This window comes from Camellia sinensis, chromosome 13, assembly GCF_055761805.1.
Source record: "Camellia sinensis isolate YWXY chromosome 13, ASM5576180v1, whole genome shotgun sequence".
Classification (NCBI taxonomy): domain Eukaryota; kingdom Viridiplantae; phylum Streptophyta; class Magnoliopsida; order Ericales; family Theaceae; genus Camellia; species Camellia sinensis.
The window spans coordinates 27,277,484-27,295,408 of record NC_138973.1 but is presented as its reverse complement, the minus strand read 5'-3'; the positions used below and the strand labels follow the sequence as shown (position 1 = coordinate 27,295,408).

At 35.5% G+C, this 17,925-nt stretch overlaps 1 protein-coding gene across 2 annotated transcripts; it reads left to right on the top strand.

Annotated features, from left to right (window-relative positions):
• Window positions 1-383: 383 nt before the first annotated feature.
• LOC114257648 (mitochondrial carrier protein CoAc1) lies at window positions 384-6,592 on the top strand. Of its 2 annotated transcripts, none has more exons than XM_028197432.2 (7): window positions 384-1,376; window positions 2,078-2,163; window positions 2,278-2,485; window positions 3,937-4,069; window positions 4,214-4,398; window positions 5,553-5,672; window positions 6,279-6,592. In XM_028197432.2, exons 1-7 carry the CDS (start codon window positions 1,158-1,160, stop codon window positions 6,378-6,380), a joined length of 1,053 nt encoding a protein of 350 aa, XP_028053233.2. In that variant the 5' UTR covers window positions 384-1,157; the 3' UTR covers window positions 6,381-6,592. The 2 variants fall into 2 exon arrangements, 1 of the variants encoding a protein (XP_028053233.2); XR_014349812.1 differs by having other exon boundaries at window positions 418-1,376; window positions 5,537-5,672.
• The last annotated feature ends 11,333 nt before the right edge of the window (window positions 6,593-17,925 follow it).

Sequence of the window (17,925 nt, the reverse complement as noted above, 5' to 3'; positions counted from 1 at the left end):
AACTTTTTTGAGTTAAAATAAGCTGTTAGAATCAGAAGCTGTTTGAAATAAATTTAACCAAACAGTCCAAAATAACTTTTTCAAAGTTAAAAGCTATAAATTGACTCTGAAAAGCTGAAACAAACACCCCTTACAATAACATATGAAGAAAGGTTATGGTATATATTTTTTAAATATTTTTAAATGACGTGTATATATATATTTTATAGTTATAGAAAAAATAATATAATTTTATTATTTTTAAGTCATAATTAAAAAAAATCATAATATAAAAAAATTATAATAAAATATTTTAAAAAATATATATTTTTTTGGGTGAATTATAATTTAAAATATTACTCCAAAGAAAATGAAATAACCAACATGTATAATCGAATTCTCCTAACATGTAATGTAACATGACGATCATCGTGCATTGAAGTCTATGCAGCGCAGTTGTACACTCGTACTTTTTCTGTAACGCGTCCACCAAGTAGGCCAAAGTCTTTGAAACAGCGAAACTTCTCCATGTTTTCCTATTTTTCAATTCCAATCCCAAAATCGCCTTCGAAGAAGCGAGGATTTGTAAAACAAAACAAAAACCTCAGGAAGGAGAACGGGTAAACACTCCCATATTTCTCATCCTGTAACCCCAATCGATCCCTGGTAGGTTTTCTGCGACATTCTCCATCCAAATCTTGGTTTTTATTGATCAATTTGAAATGGGTTATCCTAGTTTTGATCTTATATTGAATGAGTTTTGATTAATCTCCAATCTTTCTCAAATCTTGATTGAATCTTGAACTGGGTTCGATTTTCTGGTCACTTTTGTTGTTTTTTTTAGGGGAGTGTGAAATATTGATCCATGGGGGCATTGTTTAAATTGAAGAGGGTTTGATTAGTTGGTCCTTGTGGTTAGTTTATCTGCATTTGTTGATGTATCTTGATAGTGGTATAGAAAAGGATCGGCTTGTGAACGTGCCCAGCTCATTTCCGGGTGTTCTCAGGCCATTATTGGCTCTACCCTTTGAACAAAAACTGTTCTCATTTTGTGTCCAGAGAGATAGATGGGATAGAGAGTTCTTCAAACTGCAGGGTGGGTAGTGAAATTTACCTGAATTTGTAAAGGGTTTTTGGCTGGAAAGTTGGTGTTGAGTAGAAAATAGGAATAATTTGAGATGGGTTCTTCGCAAGGGTCAACTTTGTCCACAAATGTGGCTGGGTTTGTTGATGGTTCATCTGCGCCTGGGTTTGTTGATGGTTCATCTGCCCGTAATGGCATTTCGCACGTTGATAGCTTACCCGTCTATGTCAAGGAGCTAATTGCAGGAGGTGCTGCTGGGGCATTTGCAAAAACTGCAGTTGCTCCCCTGGAAAGGATTAAAATACTCTTGCAGGTGAAAGTTTTTTAATTTGTTGTCCCAGGGCCCTTAAATGTATTTAGATTTAATTGGTTCAAGCTTATTGACTCACTGTATCTAACATTTTTGTTTGCTTATCATTTTTAATTAATTAATTTTTTTTTTTGAAGCTTGTTTATTTTCTTATAAAGGTTACTCTTTTATGTTAGTAAATTTCACATTGAGCATTGAAGAAGTTTCTCTCTCTCCCAAATATTTGTAATGTTTGGGGTAGAGTATGGAAATGCTAACACTAGCTGTTTCCTTTATGGAATGCACATTCAGAAGATGTAATCCCGTATTTATAAGACAGAGAGTTGAAATTAATGTTTAGGTATCTAATGGAATGGAGTCCCAAGACTACTTCAGTAGAGAGTCTTAGAGGGGATGAAGAAGCGGATAGGATCAAATACGCAATGATACAATATTAACAGGACATATTCAGTTCTATGTCTTTACATTGTTGGTTCCAATATATATATAATTTTGAAAGCAAGTGTTCACTTCTTTGTTCCAATTGCCCAATTTTCTCAGTATCTACTATTTCTAAATTACTATTGCATATAAAACTACCTCATCACATTCTGACCATGTGATCTAAATCAGCCTACACCAATTGCCAAATTTTCTTAGTATCTACTATTCCTATACATTACTTTTATATTTTTCTAACTCCCTCTATCTTTGGATATTTATAGACTAGAACTGAAGGGTTCCATTCTCTTGGGGTCTATCAATCATTAAAGAAGTTACTAAAGCATGAGGGTGTTTTAGGATTCTACAAGTAAGTTTAGATTAAATTTCATTGTTCACCTTTTGATATATTTCCCAGACAATGTTACTTATGAAAAAAAAACCTGACAATATTGTTTAAACTCATGTTTATTATCTCTTGTAGAGGAAATGGAGCTAGTGTCCTTCGGATTGTTCCCTATGCAGCATTACATTTCATGACATATGAGCAGTATCGCGTTTGGATTTTGAACAATTACTCTGCCTTGGGAACGGGCCCCATTATAGATCTTTTAGCTGGTTCAGCAGCCGGAGGAACAGCAGTTTTATGCACATATCCCTTAGATTTGGCTCGTACTAAACTTGCTTATCAGGTAAGTAGCTCATGTATATATTTTTGGATATTTTTTCCCCTTTTTATCACTTATGTTGACTATGTGTGACACTTAAAAGCATTAATCTAATTTTAGGAATACATTTTTTTATTAGCTCTAGTGTTTTACATTGTGATATTTTATCGATACATATGTAGATTTTTTAGTTTATGTACAATATGTCATCTCAATGATCAACTGTCTAAATATGTTGTAAAAAAGGATCTTATATATTTCGTCTATATTTTGTTCTCCATTCTAATTTTGGATATATGTTATTTGTTTTAATAGCTTCCTATCTCAATGATGATGAGATGTGTTGATTATCTACTCTCTAGGTTTAGGTGTGTACTCCTACAGTTTGTGAAAAGTGAGCTTCTATATTGCCTATTCCTTTATACATTTTCATATACTTGGTTGTTTGGTCTGTGAAACCATGTGTCTGGCATATGTATGAGATCAGAACAGCACCTTTTAATGCTTTTCATAGCTTTTATTTAATTGGAGGAATCAGGAGCAATGAATATAAAAGGTCTATGAAACATGGGTACTTCGAAAAACATGCCATATCCGTATCAGGTACTTACTGGTGTATGATATCTCGTATGGTACTTGTGCATACGTACCAGGTACACGAAACACGTACCCAAGTTTTTTCTTCTAATTTTTGGCGTATCCAGACATACCTAGTATATACCCAAGCCATATCGTACCTTAGTTGAAACAATATTTTCTTCTACTATAGAGAAAACTCCTTTCACTAGATTTCTTTTTTATTTTTTGTTTTATGCTTAACATAATTTTAAAATTAAACTATGGTTTGTAAGTTATTTAATATATTGACATTTAATTTTGATTTATGCCTTTACTTTTGGCATGAAATGTTAATTATAGGTTGGACCTTAACAAATTAAACAATTTAATTAATTTTTGTACTACTCTAAATTAAAAATAAATATTTTTTTTATAAGCATACCAAGCCGTACAACATACCTGTATCCTATTTTTTTTTTAATTTTACCGTATCGACGTATCCGTATTGTACTAGTACCAATACTCGTGCTTGATAGTAAAAGGTGACTGCACCCACAATGTGAACGGCTGAACAGATGAACCAAGAGATGGAAATTCTAGAACATGAAAAAGTGTAGCCTTAATATGTGAGAAGATTGTGGGCCACTAATTCATTTAGTTTCACTACGTTGAAAAAAAAAAAAAAAAAAGTGCCTGTGATAAATTATTAGTTTTAGATGTTTTTGTTTCTTATTGATATGCTCAAGGATTTTTAATGCAGCATTTATTGGTAAGTATATGTATTTTTGAAATTATAAATGAAGTTATATGATTCCCCAAGAGTTGTGAACTTGTGATTTTAAAACTATGATTTCATTATTAAATTCTGATTCCACTTGTTTTCCCATTTTTATTTTGCTAATTGTCTTTTTTTATAGGTTGTGGACACAAGAGGAAGTTTCAGGAATGGTACGAGAAGTTCTCACTTGCAGCCTGCATACAATGGCATAAACAATGTATTAGAGAGTGTCTACAAAGAGGGGGGAGCACGTGCTCTATATCGGGGAGTAGGTATATGATGCGCTTCTAATAAAATTATTCTCAATTACATTGTATTACCATTGCACAACTATTTATGGGCATGTATGTCATATTCACTATTCAGGGTTTATTGTCAGTTATATTTTAAGCTTGAATTTCTTGTTTTGTTGTCAGGTCCTACACTCATTGGTATTCTTCCTTATGCTGGTTTAAAGTTTTACATCTATGAGGAACTAAAGATGCATGTTCCCGAAGAGCACCAAAAGTCTATTGTAATGCGCCTTTCTTGCGGAGCTTTAGCTGGTTTATTCGGGCAGACCTTCACATACCCCTTAGATGTTGTTAGGCGGCAGATGCAGGTATTGCTTTGTCCACTTTTGTGCTTGTGGTTGAGTTTTCTTGGATTCATTTAGCCATGCATCTGTTTGACACACAGAATTTGGCAATAGATTCAAGATTTTAAAAATTGGCCACATTACTGCTTTATAGAATCAGCACCTAGTGACACATACATTTTGGGAAAGAGCAGATTTAGGGTTCCTGTAATGGGCCTAATGGTTATTAGAAATCCACGATGGCTCAATAGTGTTGCTTTCCAAAGTATGAATTGGAACCAGTTTGGAGTTTGGTTTGGGTACTGAGCAAAGCTTTTAAAGGTGAATGCATAACTTGAGGCGTTTTACCCCTCATGAAACAAGGCATATGCCTTGAGGCGTTGGTGGGTAAGCATTTTAAATTTTATTATTTAGTAAATAAAAGTAAAAATAAATAAATATAAAGGTGTAAATACTATTCTCCTGAAGACATTGAATATTTCACTGCAAAAAATGAAGTTTGCCTACGCTAAAACTAAAATTGATATCCTTAGTTTTAGTGATTGAGTTTTATCACTTGAGAATTAACTTTGCTTTTTCTTGATTGGTCATTTACTTAATTTGGCCTTTAGAATATAGTTACAAAATGAGGTTCTTTTTTATTTTATTTTTTTATGTTTAAACAATCTACTAGACTAAGTTTAACAAAAGCCCAAGTCAATCTCTTCATATGCGTACTTTTCTCATATGCTTATGCGCAAAAGGCATACAAGGTGTTCCTAAGGTGCATGTCTCAATCTCAAACTGTTATGCGCAGGTCTTTGGGGAATAAAGCCTAAAAATCAAAGCCTTGATGTGTTTTATCTTAGCCTTGAGGCGAGCTTCAGTAAAGCTTTTTAAAACTTTGGTACTAAGGTTGGACCGTGCTTATTATGGACAAAGGTTGGGTTTGCGCCCCATCCTAAATCCAACCAGTTGCAGTCAGAAATTTATTGCAATTTGATGAATGCCATTATTATTTCCTATTAAAATCTATTTAACACAAATGTCTTGCAGTTCATGTTACAAGACACGTCGGTGCAACTCTATTTAGAATCTTAGCACAACTATCCTGCTAGTTGGAGACATTGGCAGCATTAAATAGGTTTTATTCTTATTTTTATTTTATTTGAAATACATTTAGTGTATGTTGTTTTCAGGTTGAACATTCAGTACAAGGTGGTGCCAGATACAAGAGCACATTGGAGGGCCTTTCCACTATTGTTCGTAATCAGGGATGGACACAATTATTTGCTGGGCTAAGCATTAACTACATTAAGGTATATTTGCTTTAATTTTATTATTAAATAATTATAACTATCTTGATATTACAATTATTTTCTGGGCCAAGCATTAACTACTTTGTTGCTGCAAACTAGAACATTTTTTTAGAATGTGAAAATCAGTGTTGTGAAACTTGGACTGTAAGGAAAGCAAAGAGGCTGTTTTATAGCCACTGCTCAACCATAGGATCACTTACATTATTGACACATCAATTTTATATAATAGTTGTTTTAGATAAAAATAGTAAAAAATACGAATGATAGAAAACTACCAGAGTTGAGTAACAATGAATTTAAATTAATTGTAAAATAGTGGCATTGCAAGAAGCATCTCAATTTAGCACAATTTCATGGGGGAATGTTTGCCCAAAAAAATGAAGAAAGAAAAGAAGAAAGATTTAGAGAGAGATTGACTGGTAGCAGCCTTGTTGATTCTTGTTCGAACGATTGGTTTTTGGGTTCTAAGTTATTAGTCATGTGATTATTAGCATGAGAAGCAAATATAACATTTTCTTTAATTGTATCAGTTATATGCTGGCAATAATTTCTTATTATTCTCTTTTAATGGAGAATTTAATGAAAGGTTTATGATTTTGTCACCAGATTGTTCCTTCTGTTGCTATTGGTTTCACTGCATATGACATGATGAAGCTTTGGCTGAACGTACCACCTCGACAGAAATCACGATCAGTGTCCACTGCATAAATCCGTTACCGATCACTGAGATACACCATTATACATATATAAACTCGTTTATATGATTCTATGCCATTTCTACAATAGTGACAAAAGAAAGGCTTGTAATCTCTCATATGACATTGGATTTGTGATTTTCATTATTACTTGCGTGGATTACTCGGGGTGCTTGACAAAACTTTTATATTTAAAAATTGAGACACACTTTGCGTTGATGAAAATGGCAATTTTCAATTTGAGGGATTTGTTGCTATTAGAGCATGTCCAATGGTTTGTCATTGGAGCTATTATTGTTATAATTTGATAGCTGGAGAAAAAAAGTGGTACTCCAATGGCATATGTGCTAACTCAGGCAAAACCAACCTCCCTGCCTCCTTGCCTCCCTCTTTCCCTCTCATCAAAACAAATATATTTTTGCAATATTGCCATTTTTGCAGAATTAAACACAGAAACTAGTGTGTTCAGCGGTCGTCCTGAACACAGTTTTTGTGTTTGGTTCTGCCAAAATAACATGGCATCTGACCATAGGCGTACCAATGTTATAATTCTACAATTTTTTACTGTTTATAGTCAAATTATAGCAATGGCAACATTGCCATTGCAGATGCTTGTATGTGGTTTGTTGATGGGCTTGCTTGGTAGGGTTGTACAAAACACCGCCTAATTCGTTAAAATTGCACCGATTCGCACTGCACTATTTGCTAACTGCATATTAAATTTTAAAATTTATAATTCGCTTTTGAAATCGTTCTGTCCCGCCATAGTTAATATATATATATATATATATATATTAACCTTTAATGAAATATCAAAGTAAAAATGAGTGGAAAATTTAAGATACGAAATTTGTTACCAATTAGTAGTTAGATATATAAAATATATTATGTAAAATTAATCTGTGTTATATATATGAAAAATATTATGTAAATTAGTGTTATATATTATGCAAATGTTTGATAATTAGTTAGAATATTCTTCAATTTGTCAATTCGCTCAAAATTGCTCAAAACGCAATTTGTCAATCTCAATCTGTCATTCAATTTGTAATTTTATTCTCAAATCGTTTAAATCGCTCTGCGTACACCTCTACTTGGTATTTTAGGGTAGTGATGATGCCTGTCCATAGTTTCCGTAGTAGAAAGTACGGGTAAATCACATTAACATTACTTAAAGTTTGAAAAAAATAAAAACAAATAAATAAAATTTAACGATCTACTGTTTTAATATAATTATATTATTTTTTAGGAAAAATTAGTTAAGGTTCTTCTCCCATTTTTAGTAATGGAAGAGATCTACAATATTATTTTTTGATGTCTAAGGTCTCTCAACCCCATACTCATATATCACAGTAAAATTTGACTTTCTCAAATCAAATCTTATTTCTCTCTCACACACAAACACTCTAAACTCTCTTTCTCTCTCTCTCTCTCTTGATGATTTTCGATTTTGGGTCGAGTGAGAAACGAACTTGCAAAGCTCTCAAAGACATTAGAAGAACAAAACAGAGAGAGACCCAGTATGTGATTGAGAACCAGAACGATCAATTTATAGAATTTGATTGTAAATAGACATAGTCTAAGGCACGAGAAGAATGTTGAGGGAAGAACCAGAGAAGTCACCGATATAAGGAGGAGAAGAAAGAGCAAAGCTTCGATTGGGTATGCCTCTCATGGAGGACTGGGATGATTTTTTTGTAGTGAAACGGAGGAATGAGATTGTCGGTGATTGAGTGAGGAGGTGAAGATGGGTGAACGAAGTTGGTTCTCGCCTTTACTCCACGTATCGCTCGAGCGGCATAGTCGTAAGCGCACGCCGCATCCTCTGCTATGTCAAAGGTACTAGATTTAGTCACTGTGTGAATTTTCTCTGGATTTGGTCATCAACTTCTCTTGATGTTGCCAACAAAGATCTACACCACTTTTTTATTCTTCAATTGTTATGGGTAAGTGAAATCAGAAACATAAAAACAGAGATTTCATCACAGAAGCAAATGTATGTATTTAATCTATTTGTAATTAAATGTATGTAAATGCCAATTGCAATGATCAATATGGGCTTGGTGGTTATGTCAACCATTATAGCTATTGAAGGAGCTTGAATTGAATTGCAGTGGTTGTATTGAAATAGATTTGATGTGGGTTTTAAAGGAATTTTATTTGGTTTGGTCAAAAGTACAGAGAAAATTCTCTCAACTACATTAACAAACAACATTGAACCCAGTATCAAAACATTAGAGAAATTCTCTAGCCTTTCCATAGATGTGGAATTTGTGTGAATTTTTTTTGGATTTCTAGTTTTGTATTACAGTTTTGTTGTGTGCCATTATTGTTATTGAAGGAGCTTGAATTGAATTGTAATGGTTGTATCGAAATGGATTAATATGGGTTTTAAAGGGATTTTCTCTGGTTCAGTAAAAAATATAGAGGAAATTCTGATCTAGAGAAAATTCTTTCAACCACATTAACAAACAACATTAAACCCAGTACCAAAACATCAGAGAAATTCTTTAGTCTTTCTAGAATTTCTCTAGATCGGAATTTTCTCTGGATATGGGATTTGTGTGAATTTTCTCTAGATTTCTAGTTTTGTATTACAGTTTTGCTGTGTGCCATTGTTGCTATTGAAGGAACTTGAATTGAATTGCAGTGATTGTATTAAAATGGATTTAATGTGGGTTTTAAATGAATTTTCTCTGGTTCGGTAAAAAATACAAAGAAAATTTTGATCCAAAGAAAATTCTCTTAACCACATTAACAAACAACATTGAACCCAGTATCAAAATATCAGAGAAATTCTCTAGTCTTTTTAGAATTTTTCTAGATCAAAATTTTCTTTGGATGTGGAAATTGTGTGAATTTTCTTTGGATTTCTAGTTTTGTATTACTGGTTTTGAATTTCTGGGTTTAATTTTCTCTATGTTGTTCAATTTTCTCTGATTGAACTCAGAGAAATTTGAATTTTCTTTAGTTTGAACCTAGAGAAATTCTTTAGAAAGTCCAGAATTTATCTGGATTGAAATTTCTCTAAATTAATGTTGAGGGACTTTAGACATTATGAAAATATTGAATATCCTATATGTTATAAAATTTTAATATCAGATACCCTAAAAAAAAAAAATTCCCTATTTTCTATAATAGTAATCGTTGAATAAACAAAGTGATGTAATTGCACTAGTCACAAAAACACGATGTGATGCAGTGTAGTAGAGGAGTACATGTTGGCCGAGATCAACTAGCCCCAATAAGATCCAATGGATTTATTTGTTTGGGCTGTTATGGACTTGAATTTGGAAAAATTTTAATGCCGTCATTCTAGAGTACTCTTAATAAGAGAATTGAGGGTCATCGATGTTTTCAAATTTGGGTGAAACCAATTGTTTTGATCACGTTTTTGGCATGCTGCTGTATTGTGAAATTTTTTATTTTATGTTCAACTTAAGTTTTTGGTCGGTTTTAGAAATTATTTCATTTTATTTAGCATAGGAATTAGTTTATTTTTTCATTAATTTTAGAATTGATTTTTCTATATATAAATCAGTTACGTGAAAAATAAATTTTGATTATTAATAAAATTTGATATTATTTGTATTTTTTCCTAGGTATTTTGTATGAATTAATTGATTGTTAATTCTACAATTTATTATAATACCGAGGTGTCTTCAATATTACAATGACGATGATAATGTGTAGCTTGACTTTTCGTACTCCTTTTGGAACGCAAGCCTGAGCGATTTTTCTTTTATCTCAGGATGCGCGAAGTGCGGCCTTAGGCGGGTTTTATCTTGGGATGCATGAAACGTGACCCCGAGTTATTTTACTTGTTTCTCAAGACGCGTGAAGCGCGACCCTGGGCGTGTTTTATCTTAGGACCCGTGAAACGCGAGCCTGAATAATTTTCTTCTATCTCAAGATGTGTGAAGCACGGCCTTGAGCATGTTTTATCTCGAGACCCGTGAAATGCGAGCAAGAGCGATTTTTCTTCTATCTTAGGACGTGTGAAGCGCGGCCCTGAGCGGGTTTTATCTTGAGATGTGTGAAACACAACCTCGAGCGATTTTTGTTTCCCAATTTCTTAAGATGCATGAAACGTGACCTTGAGCAGTGTTTTCTTTCCTCGTCTCGCGTTTTGGCGTGGTTAGAGTGTGTTTTAGATCTTTTTGCATGGAACCTGTATTGGTTTTATGCTTGAAGCTACCTATTCATGTGTTGTTATCTTGTTGCCTTGGTTATCGCATCTATTATTGCTTATTGCATCATCTTGCATGATCATGAGTTTTCAAAATAGCCGGGTTCACGAAGCGTGTGAGTCCAGTTTTCAAAATTTTCTTCATGCATATCATTTGCATCTTGCTCCAGAACTATGTTGGTTTGATTCCTTGCAAAGGGATACGTAGGCAACTTGCGAGTGCAACCATTTAATTTATGTCTTGATTGTTTGTCCAAGTCTTACGGCCTTGTCAAAATGGATCGTCTTCGGGCTTTGACCTTTACTCACGCCATTTCATGACTTCGAGTTTTGTCAAAGAAGGACAGCTGTAGACACCCCATTTTTTATTGCCCTTATGACTTAGATGCCATCACTTGCACACCCAATGATGAATGTGTATGCTTGTCAAGTGCTCGAAGTCCCCAGCAGAATGCTACAGATTTGAGCCTTCAAATCCTATACACCTTTTGCCTTGTTTTGGACCACTACCATAGTTCTTTAAGCCTGAAAAACCTTGGGACCTGCCGACGACCACTGTTGGCTGCCGGTCACTTGTGTGGCCTGCTGGCCACAAGTGTGTTTTAGCATATATGTTTGCCAGTTGTTATCACAGATGTATGCACTTGCTTACACGCGTATGTATTGATATTTCTGAGGGAGTTTAATGTTTGTCTATATATAAAGTACCTCCCCTCTTGCTTTCAAGGTTGGAAAATTTTGGAGCAAATTATTTTCTCTCTCTCTCTTGCTAGTTATTGAACCTTTGCTTATACACTCTAAACCAAACCTTGCCATCTTTGAGTTGAGGCACTTTTGGGCCTACTTTGAGCTCTTGGGGGTGTGTATGTGTTGAATTGTTGCTTAGAACTGTTCTCCACTTCAAGCGGTATAAGGCTTGGCTTATTTCCTTGGTTTATTTGCTATTTTTCCTACTGTTTTTCTACTGTTTTTGAAATGTATAAACTCTGTAATTTTGGACTGAAACTTGTGGTTTAAGGCCTTAAAGGGTGGAGGGGTGGTTCACATTTCCTTCTACATTTTTTCTCTAGCCTTTACCCTTATGTTTCCCATATTTGCACTATCTTTTTTTGTGTTTTTAAATACTGAATTTCAAAGCTTTTTTAGTGGCTAAAATGTTGTTTTGAAGTCCAAAAATGAAGGGGGTAGCCTCCCCTCCTTATGCTTTGTTTACAAGCTTACATAGCTCCATGTTTTGCTTATTGTTCTATCTTTTTTTGTCTTAATTCCAGCATATTTTAGGACTATTTTAGAACTATTTTAAGACTATTTTTGGTTCTTAATTGCTTTTGAGCTTTGTATTGCATGCTTGTAGTGTAATTGTCCTCATAGGTTCGGTAGTTTAGGCCTTAGCTACCAAACTATTTGAGTTGATAGCATTTGTTTATGGCTTTCCATACTTGTTTTCACCCCTAATCACTTCTGCAATCTCTCTCCTTTCTTGGCTTTTGCTTTGCTTTGAAAGCTAGTTCAAACTAGTTGCTTGTTTAAAGCATGAGATTGAGGTCTTGTTCTTAATGGTTTAATCCCTTTGGGGGTTCATTACCAATGACATGACATTTCTCTTATGTCTAAAACAACTCTTGGTTTGATGCTTCTTTTCATTAGAGGACTTAAAGCTCACCTTTGGACTTAATTTACTAAGGAATTGTTGGTAATTAAAATGGAGTAATAAAATGAGGACTAAAAGTGATGCAAGATAATAACTTAGTTAGGGTTCAATTAGACGTTAATTGAACCCTTGAGTCTTGAATCGTTTCATACTTGTTCGTGATGAAAATGGTTCAAGAGTCATTGTCGACCATTTCCCTTGATCAATCTATGATAGGGAGTTGTCGACCGCTTCCCTTGATCAATCTATGATAGGGACGGGATTTGAGAGTCGTTATTTGTTGCATTTATTGAATTTGCACACTTTGGTTCATAAGCCATCATGCAATGAGATTGCATCGATTAATAGTTTATAAATCAAATTTACCACTCTTTTGAGCTGTTTGATGATAAGAAGGGGTAAGTTGTGCAAATAACCCTTGAGAATACCTTGGTTATGCTCTGTTTGCTCTCTGTTGTAGCAGGAGGAATTAGGATTTTATAGTCGGCAGACCACCATTTCTGGACGGCAGGCTACCATTTGTGGCAGACAGGCCACCACTTCTGGCCTGTCAGCCACTTTTGTCAATTTGAGCAGTGCCCTTTTGAAGCAGAAAAGAGTTGGTTTTAAGGTGAAAAACAGTGCAAGTGTTCTAACTGTGCAATAAAGGCTTTCTGGTAGTAGAACAGTGGCTTTTTCGGGTGGAAATCCGCACGCATGTATGAGCACTCCTCGCTTCGCGGGGCTATTTAGTCTAACTACTTAGCTTAGTTATTTGTTGCAATTAATTAGTTATAGCTAGTTAATTTTGTTGTTGTAATAAATAGTTAAGTAGTTTAGCTAATTTAATTTGTTTTGTAATAACTAGTTAATTAGTTTAGCTAGTTAGTTTATTCGGACCCTCCTGCGTGAGGGCGCAAACTTGTAATAATGTGTATGTCTTCCAACCTCACGTTTTTCTCTCTTTTATTTACCTACTTATGATGGTCAGTTTAGGGCATCATGTTTTGTTTAGCATCTCTTATGCCTTGCATCCATTGTCTTGCATGCATTGAGCTCAACACATCATTCTAACTTGCATTGTTATTGCTTACACTTCTTTGAAAACGTGCACATGCTATCAAATTGATTCATATGCCATATTAGTAGCCAAGCCTAGTAATTGCATATCGCATGCGTTGCATTAGTCACATTGCATAGTTAGAATCATACATTTTTCTTAACTCTTTCATCTTTTTGGCTTGGAGTACTAGGTGAGCATTTGTGCTTTAACATATTGCACGAATGTGATTGTTTCCATGTCTACCATGTTTGCCATGAGGCTAATTGCTTAAATGATAAACTGTTTAAATATTTGTAGATGAAGGCTAATTGCTTGAATTTGGATAGTTTGATTCATGTACATTTGAGCCCACTTTTTCAAGTGGCACATTTACAAACTCATTTCAAAAACAAAATATGAAATCAAGTGTTCCAATTTTTGCAAGTTAGTCTATACTTGCGTGTGGGCGCATCACATAATAATGTTAGCCTAATAATCGGAACAAGAGTATATAATGTAAATAAGATTCACATCATGATTAGTAGAGGCCGATCTTTGATCGGGCGAGCAGGATGCTCAATTCATGACCTTCCTCTCTTGTACCTAAGTTCCCGAGCCAAGACAATCTTGGTGATGACAGACATGTAGCCTTTGGCACGAGTCATGGGTTTCCTATATTTTTCAAAAATATTTAGGTGACGACTCTGTATCTGGAAAAATAGTCCATTTTTGGCAATTTGATTCAAAATCGATTTTCCAAAAGATTTGTTGGATTTGGACTCTTTGGTGTTTATCTATTTCACATTGCACTTGTGAGATCAGATTCAGAACTGTAGGAGTCTGATACTATAAGGCTTATTCATTTTCCGAAAGGGGGCATGAAAAGTCGAGCTACAGATGTATATGCTAGGGTTGTAGATGGATGACAGTGTATGGATTAGGTTGAAGTCATGTAATAACCCTCGTCACTGTTTACCGAATAACCACTGATTACCGTTAAACTGAACTGATTATGACTAATAACTGAACTGATTATGACTGATAATTGAACTGATTAAAGTACTGAACTGACTGACTGAAAACTGGAACTGAATTGACTGAGTGTGTGTGTTAATTTGTATTCTATTTGTTTGATTGATTATTTGATCTGTTCACGTTTTATGTTCAAACTGCTAATTGGAGGCCTTATCGGCGGCCGAACCGGGAATTGATTGATGTTTTATGATCATCATACTTTATGTGATTTTATGGTATAGTTATCCGAAAATTGATCTGGTATGATTAAATTAGATTAAAATGAGCCAATTAAAGAGTTAGGCTTAATTACTAAATTGCCATCCTAGTGGGTCACTTACTTAATACTTTGAGGACTCATTCTTATGCATTACAAAACATTTACTCAGCTCATTCCTTGCCTTTGCCGACCAGAGAGAGAGATAAGGGAGAGAGTTAGATTTCATCTCACTTTGCTTGGTCTTGCTTGGAATTTAAGAGAATTGAGGTATAGATTACATAATTGAGCTCCTAGTCTTCTAATTCAAGACTTAGGTAAGGATTTCATCTTCTCATTCTTGTGTTTGAGCTAATTCGTGCATGGTCCATGTTAAATTGTAGAGCTAAGCCATGTTTTAGTTCATACATGTTGATATAGAGCATAATCCATGCATGCATGTTTGAATTGTTGGATTTTGAGTTGAGTTCATGGAAAATTGTTACATGCATGTCCATGATTTTGTAATGGTCCATGTTTTCATCTTGTTTTTGGATCAATTGGCTCCTTAAAGCATCAAATTGAGCTTTGAGTTGTTTAAAATTCATGCATGTTTGCATGTTCATCTTGTTCTTGAAAAATGGTTTGAAATTGAGTTTGAATTAAACACCCTTGGGCTTTGATTTCTCAAATTGAGCTTTGAACCATGTTATTCTATGTGTTTACAAATGTTTTCTGGAAATTCAGCCCAAGAGGTCGAGTTTTGAGTTGTTAAAACTTGGTTTTTGGCTTGGAGGTGCAATATGGAATTCCCAGATTTTGCACTTCCGCTCGAGCGAGGACTAGTGGCGCTCGAGCGTGGAATCCGAGCATCCAGTATTTTCTCTGCACTGTTTTACAGTCCGCTCGAGCGGAGTATTGGGAGCTCGAGTGGAGGCATGTGTCTCACGATCGAGCGAGCGTCGAGCGTCCGTCGAGCGGAGATTTCACCCATCCAGTACTTTTACAGTACGCTCGAGTGGGAAAGTTGACGCTCGAGCGTGTACCTTTGTTGCATGACCGCTCGAGCGGGGAAACCTGCGCTCGAGCGGGACTCTATTTTCCTGAAACTTCTGAAACTGTTTTCTGGTACATCTTTGCATCCTCATCTCATTCTAGGCATTCTTAGGCCTAGTTTAAGACATCTTATTGAGGATATAGATGTAGAACACACCGAGGCAAATTAGGGATTAAGTTATTATCTTTCCCAGCTGTGTAGCTTAGTGTGTTCATCTGTTAACTGTGTAGGGTTGGCGACTGGGGAGACACGCTCTAGCATACTGTAGCCCAGAACTCTGTGAGTAACGATTGTGTAAAGATATGTTCAAAAATGATTATTTTCTGAACAACTGAACTGTACTGATTACTGTTAACTGAATGAATGTATGTCCTATATTCTGAACTGTATTGTGGCATCCTTAGCACCTACTGTTTACTGTAACTGTGACAGAAATCTCTGTCGGTTCCCTTGTTGGAACCACTACTGTTTACTGACTGATGGCCATCACTACTGTTTGGTCTTTTAAGACCTACTTTTTACTATACTGTTATGCTAATGGATGTACCACATATGACTGTACTGACTGAACGACTGAAATACTGATTTAATGAATTGTTTTCATTACTGTAAGGGCATTCATTCTTAACCTCTTTACACATTATGTTATTCACTGGGCTTTAGCTCACTGCTTATATATATATGTAGGTGTACAAGCACCAGACCGCGGCTAGGAGCGTCAGGGTTACTCCAGTTTTGTCAAGCCAACTACTGTGCCTCACTGCGAGGTTTCGAGCCTATCGTGTTAAGGCTTAGGGGTGTTTTGCAATTCCCCCTTCTGTACTGTCTTACTGTTCTGTATAGACTGAATGTTTACTGCACTGTTATGTAAAGGGTTGAGTCCCTAGTTTGAATGATTGTACATTTTGTGCATACTGTTCTGTACTGATTATGTATATATGTATGAAAAGTCTTTTTGCATACAGACCGTCACAGCTCATTGGACATTGTTTATTTACTATTTTGGCTTCCGCCAGGCCCTGTACTCTGTTTTACTGTTCTACTATTCTGTAGGCCTTCGGTAATCTCGGATTACTGGCCGGTTACGGTGCTAAACCCATAGGGCCGGGTTTGGGTCGTGACAAGTCAGGAGGTGATGGGTTAGTGGTAACTTGAGGTCTTTTCAGTGGAGTTGTGATCTCTTCGCCAATATGATCTTGAATCTTATGACGGAGGCGGATGCAACAGTTTGTATCATGACTGTACTGTTGATGATAGGCACAGTATTTAGTGGGGTCATGTCTTGGTGGAAGAGGATTTGGAAAGGGTCGAAGTTCTAGAAGCTTTAGAAGCCCTTTTTCTAGCAGCGTTTTCAAGGCTTAAGAGAGACTCATGTAAAGAGGATGAAAATTTTGGACTTGGGGCCAAGTTGAAGCGGTTGGGTTTTGACTATTATCAGGAAAATGATTTTTGATGGGAGTGGTGACAATGTTTACTTTTAAGCATTTCACAGCTGTACTACCATTAGTAGTAGCATTGGAACTGTGAACAACATTCTTCTTCAAAGGCTCATTATCTTCCACAATGATCCCTTATCTGATGGCATTCTCGATTTGAACCCCCATTTCATAAAGTGTCACGACCCAAACCCGCCCCTATGGGTTTAGCACCGTAACCGGCCAGTAATTCGAGATTGCCAAAGGCCTGCTTAACAGTAATACAGTAAAACAGAGTATAGGGGCCTGGCGGAAGCCAATACAGTAAATAAACAATGTCCAATGAGCTGTGACAGTCTGTATGTAAAAGACTTTTTCATACATATATGCAGTCAGTGACAAAACAGTACGTACATATATACAATCATTCAGTTCAGAGATCTAATCCTTATTAAACAGTACGGTAACAATCTATACAGTTATACAAAACAGATACAAAGACAGACAGGGAAATTAAAACACCCCTAAGCCATAACTTGATAGGCTCGGAACCTCGCAGTGAGGCACAGTGGTTGGCTTGACAAAACTGGAGCTTAACCCTAACGCTTCTAGCCGCGGTCTGGTGCCTGTACACCTACATATATATATGAGCAGTGAGCTAAAGCCCAGTGAATAACGTAATGCGTAAAGAGGTTAAGAATGAATGTCCTTACAGTAATGAAAACAGTTCGTTAATTTAGTATATCAGTCATTCAGTCATATGTGGTACATCCATTAGCATAACAGTACAGTAAATAGTAGGTCTTAAAAGACCGAACAGTAAATGATGGCCATCAATCAGTAAACAGTAGTGGTTCCAACAAGGGAACCGACAGAGATCTCTGTAACAGTAACAATAAACAGTAGTTGCTAAGGATGCCACAATATAGTTCAGAATATAGGACATACATTCATTCAATTAACAGTATCAGTTCAGAAAGTAGTACAGTTCAATTGTTCAGAAGATAATCATTTT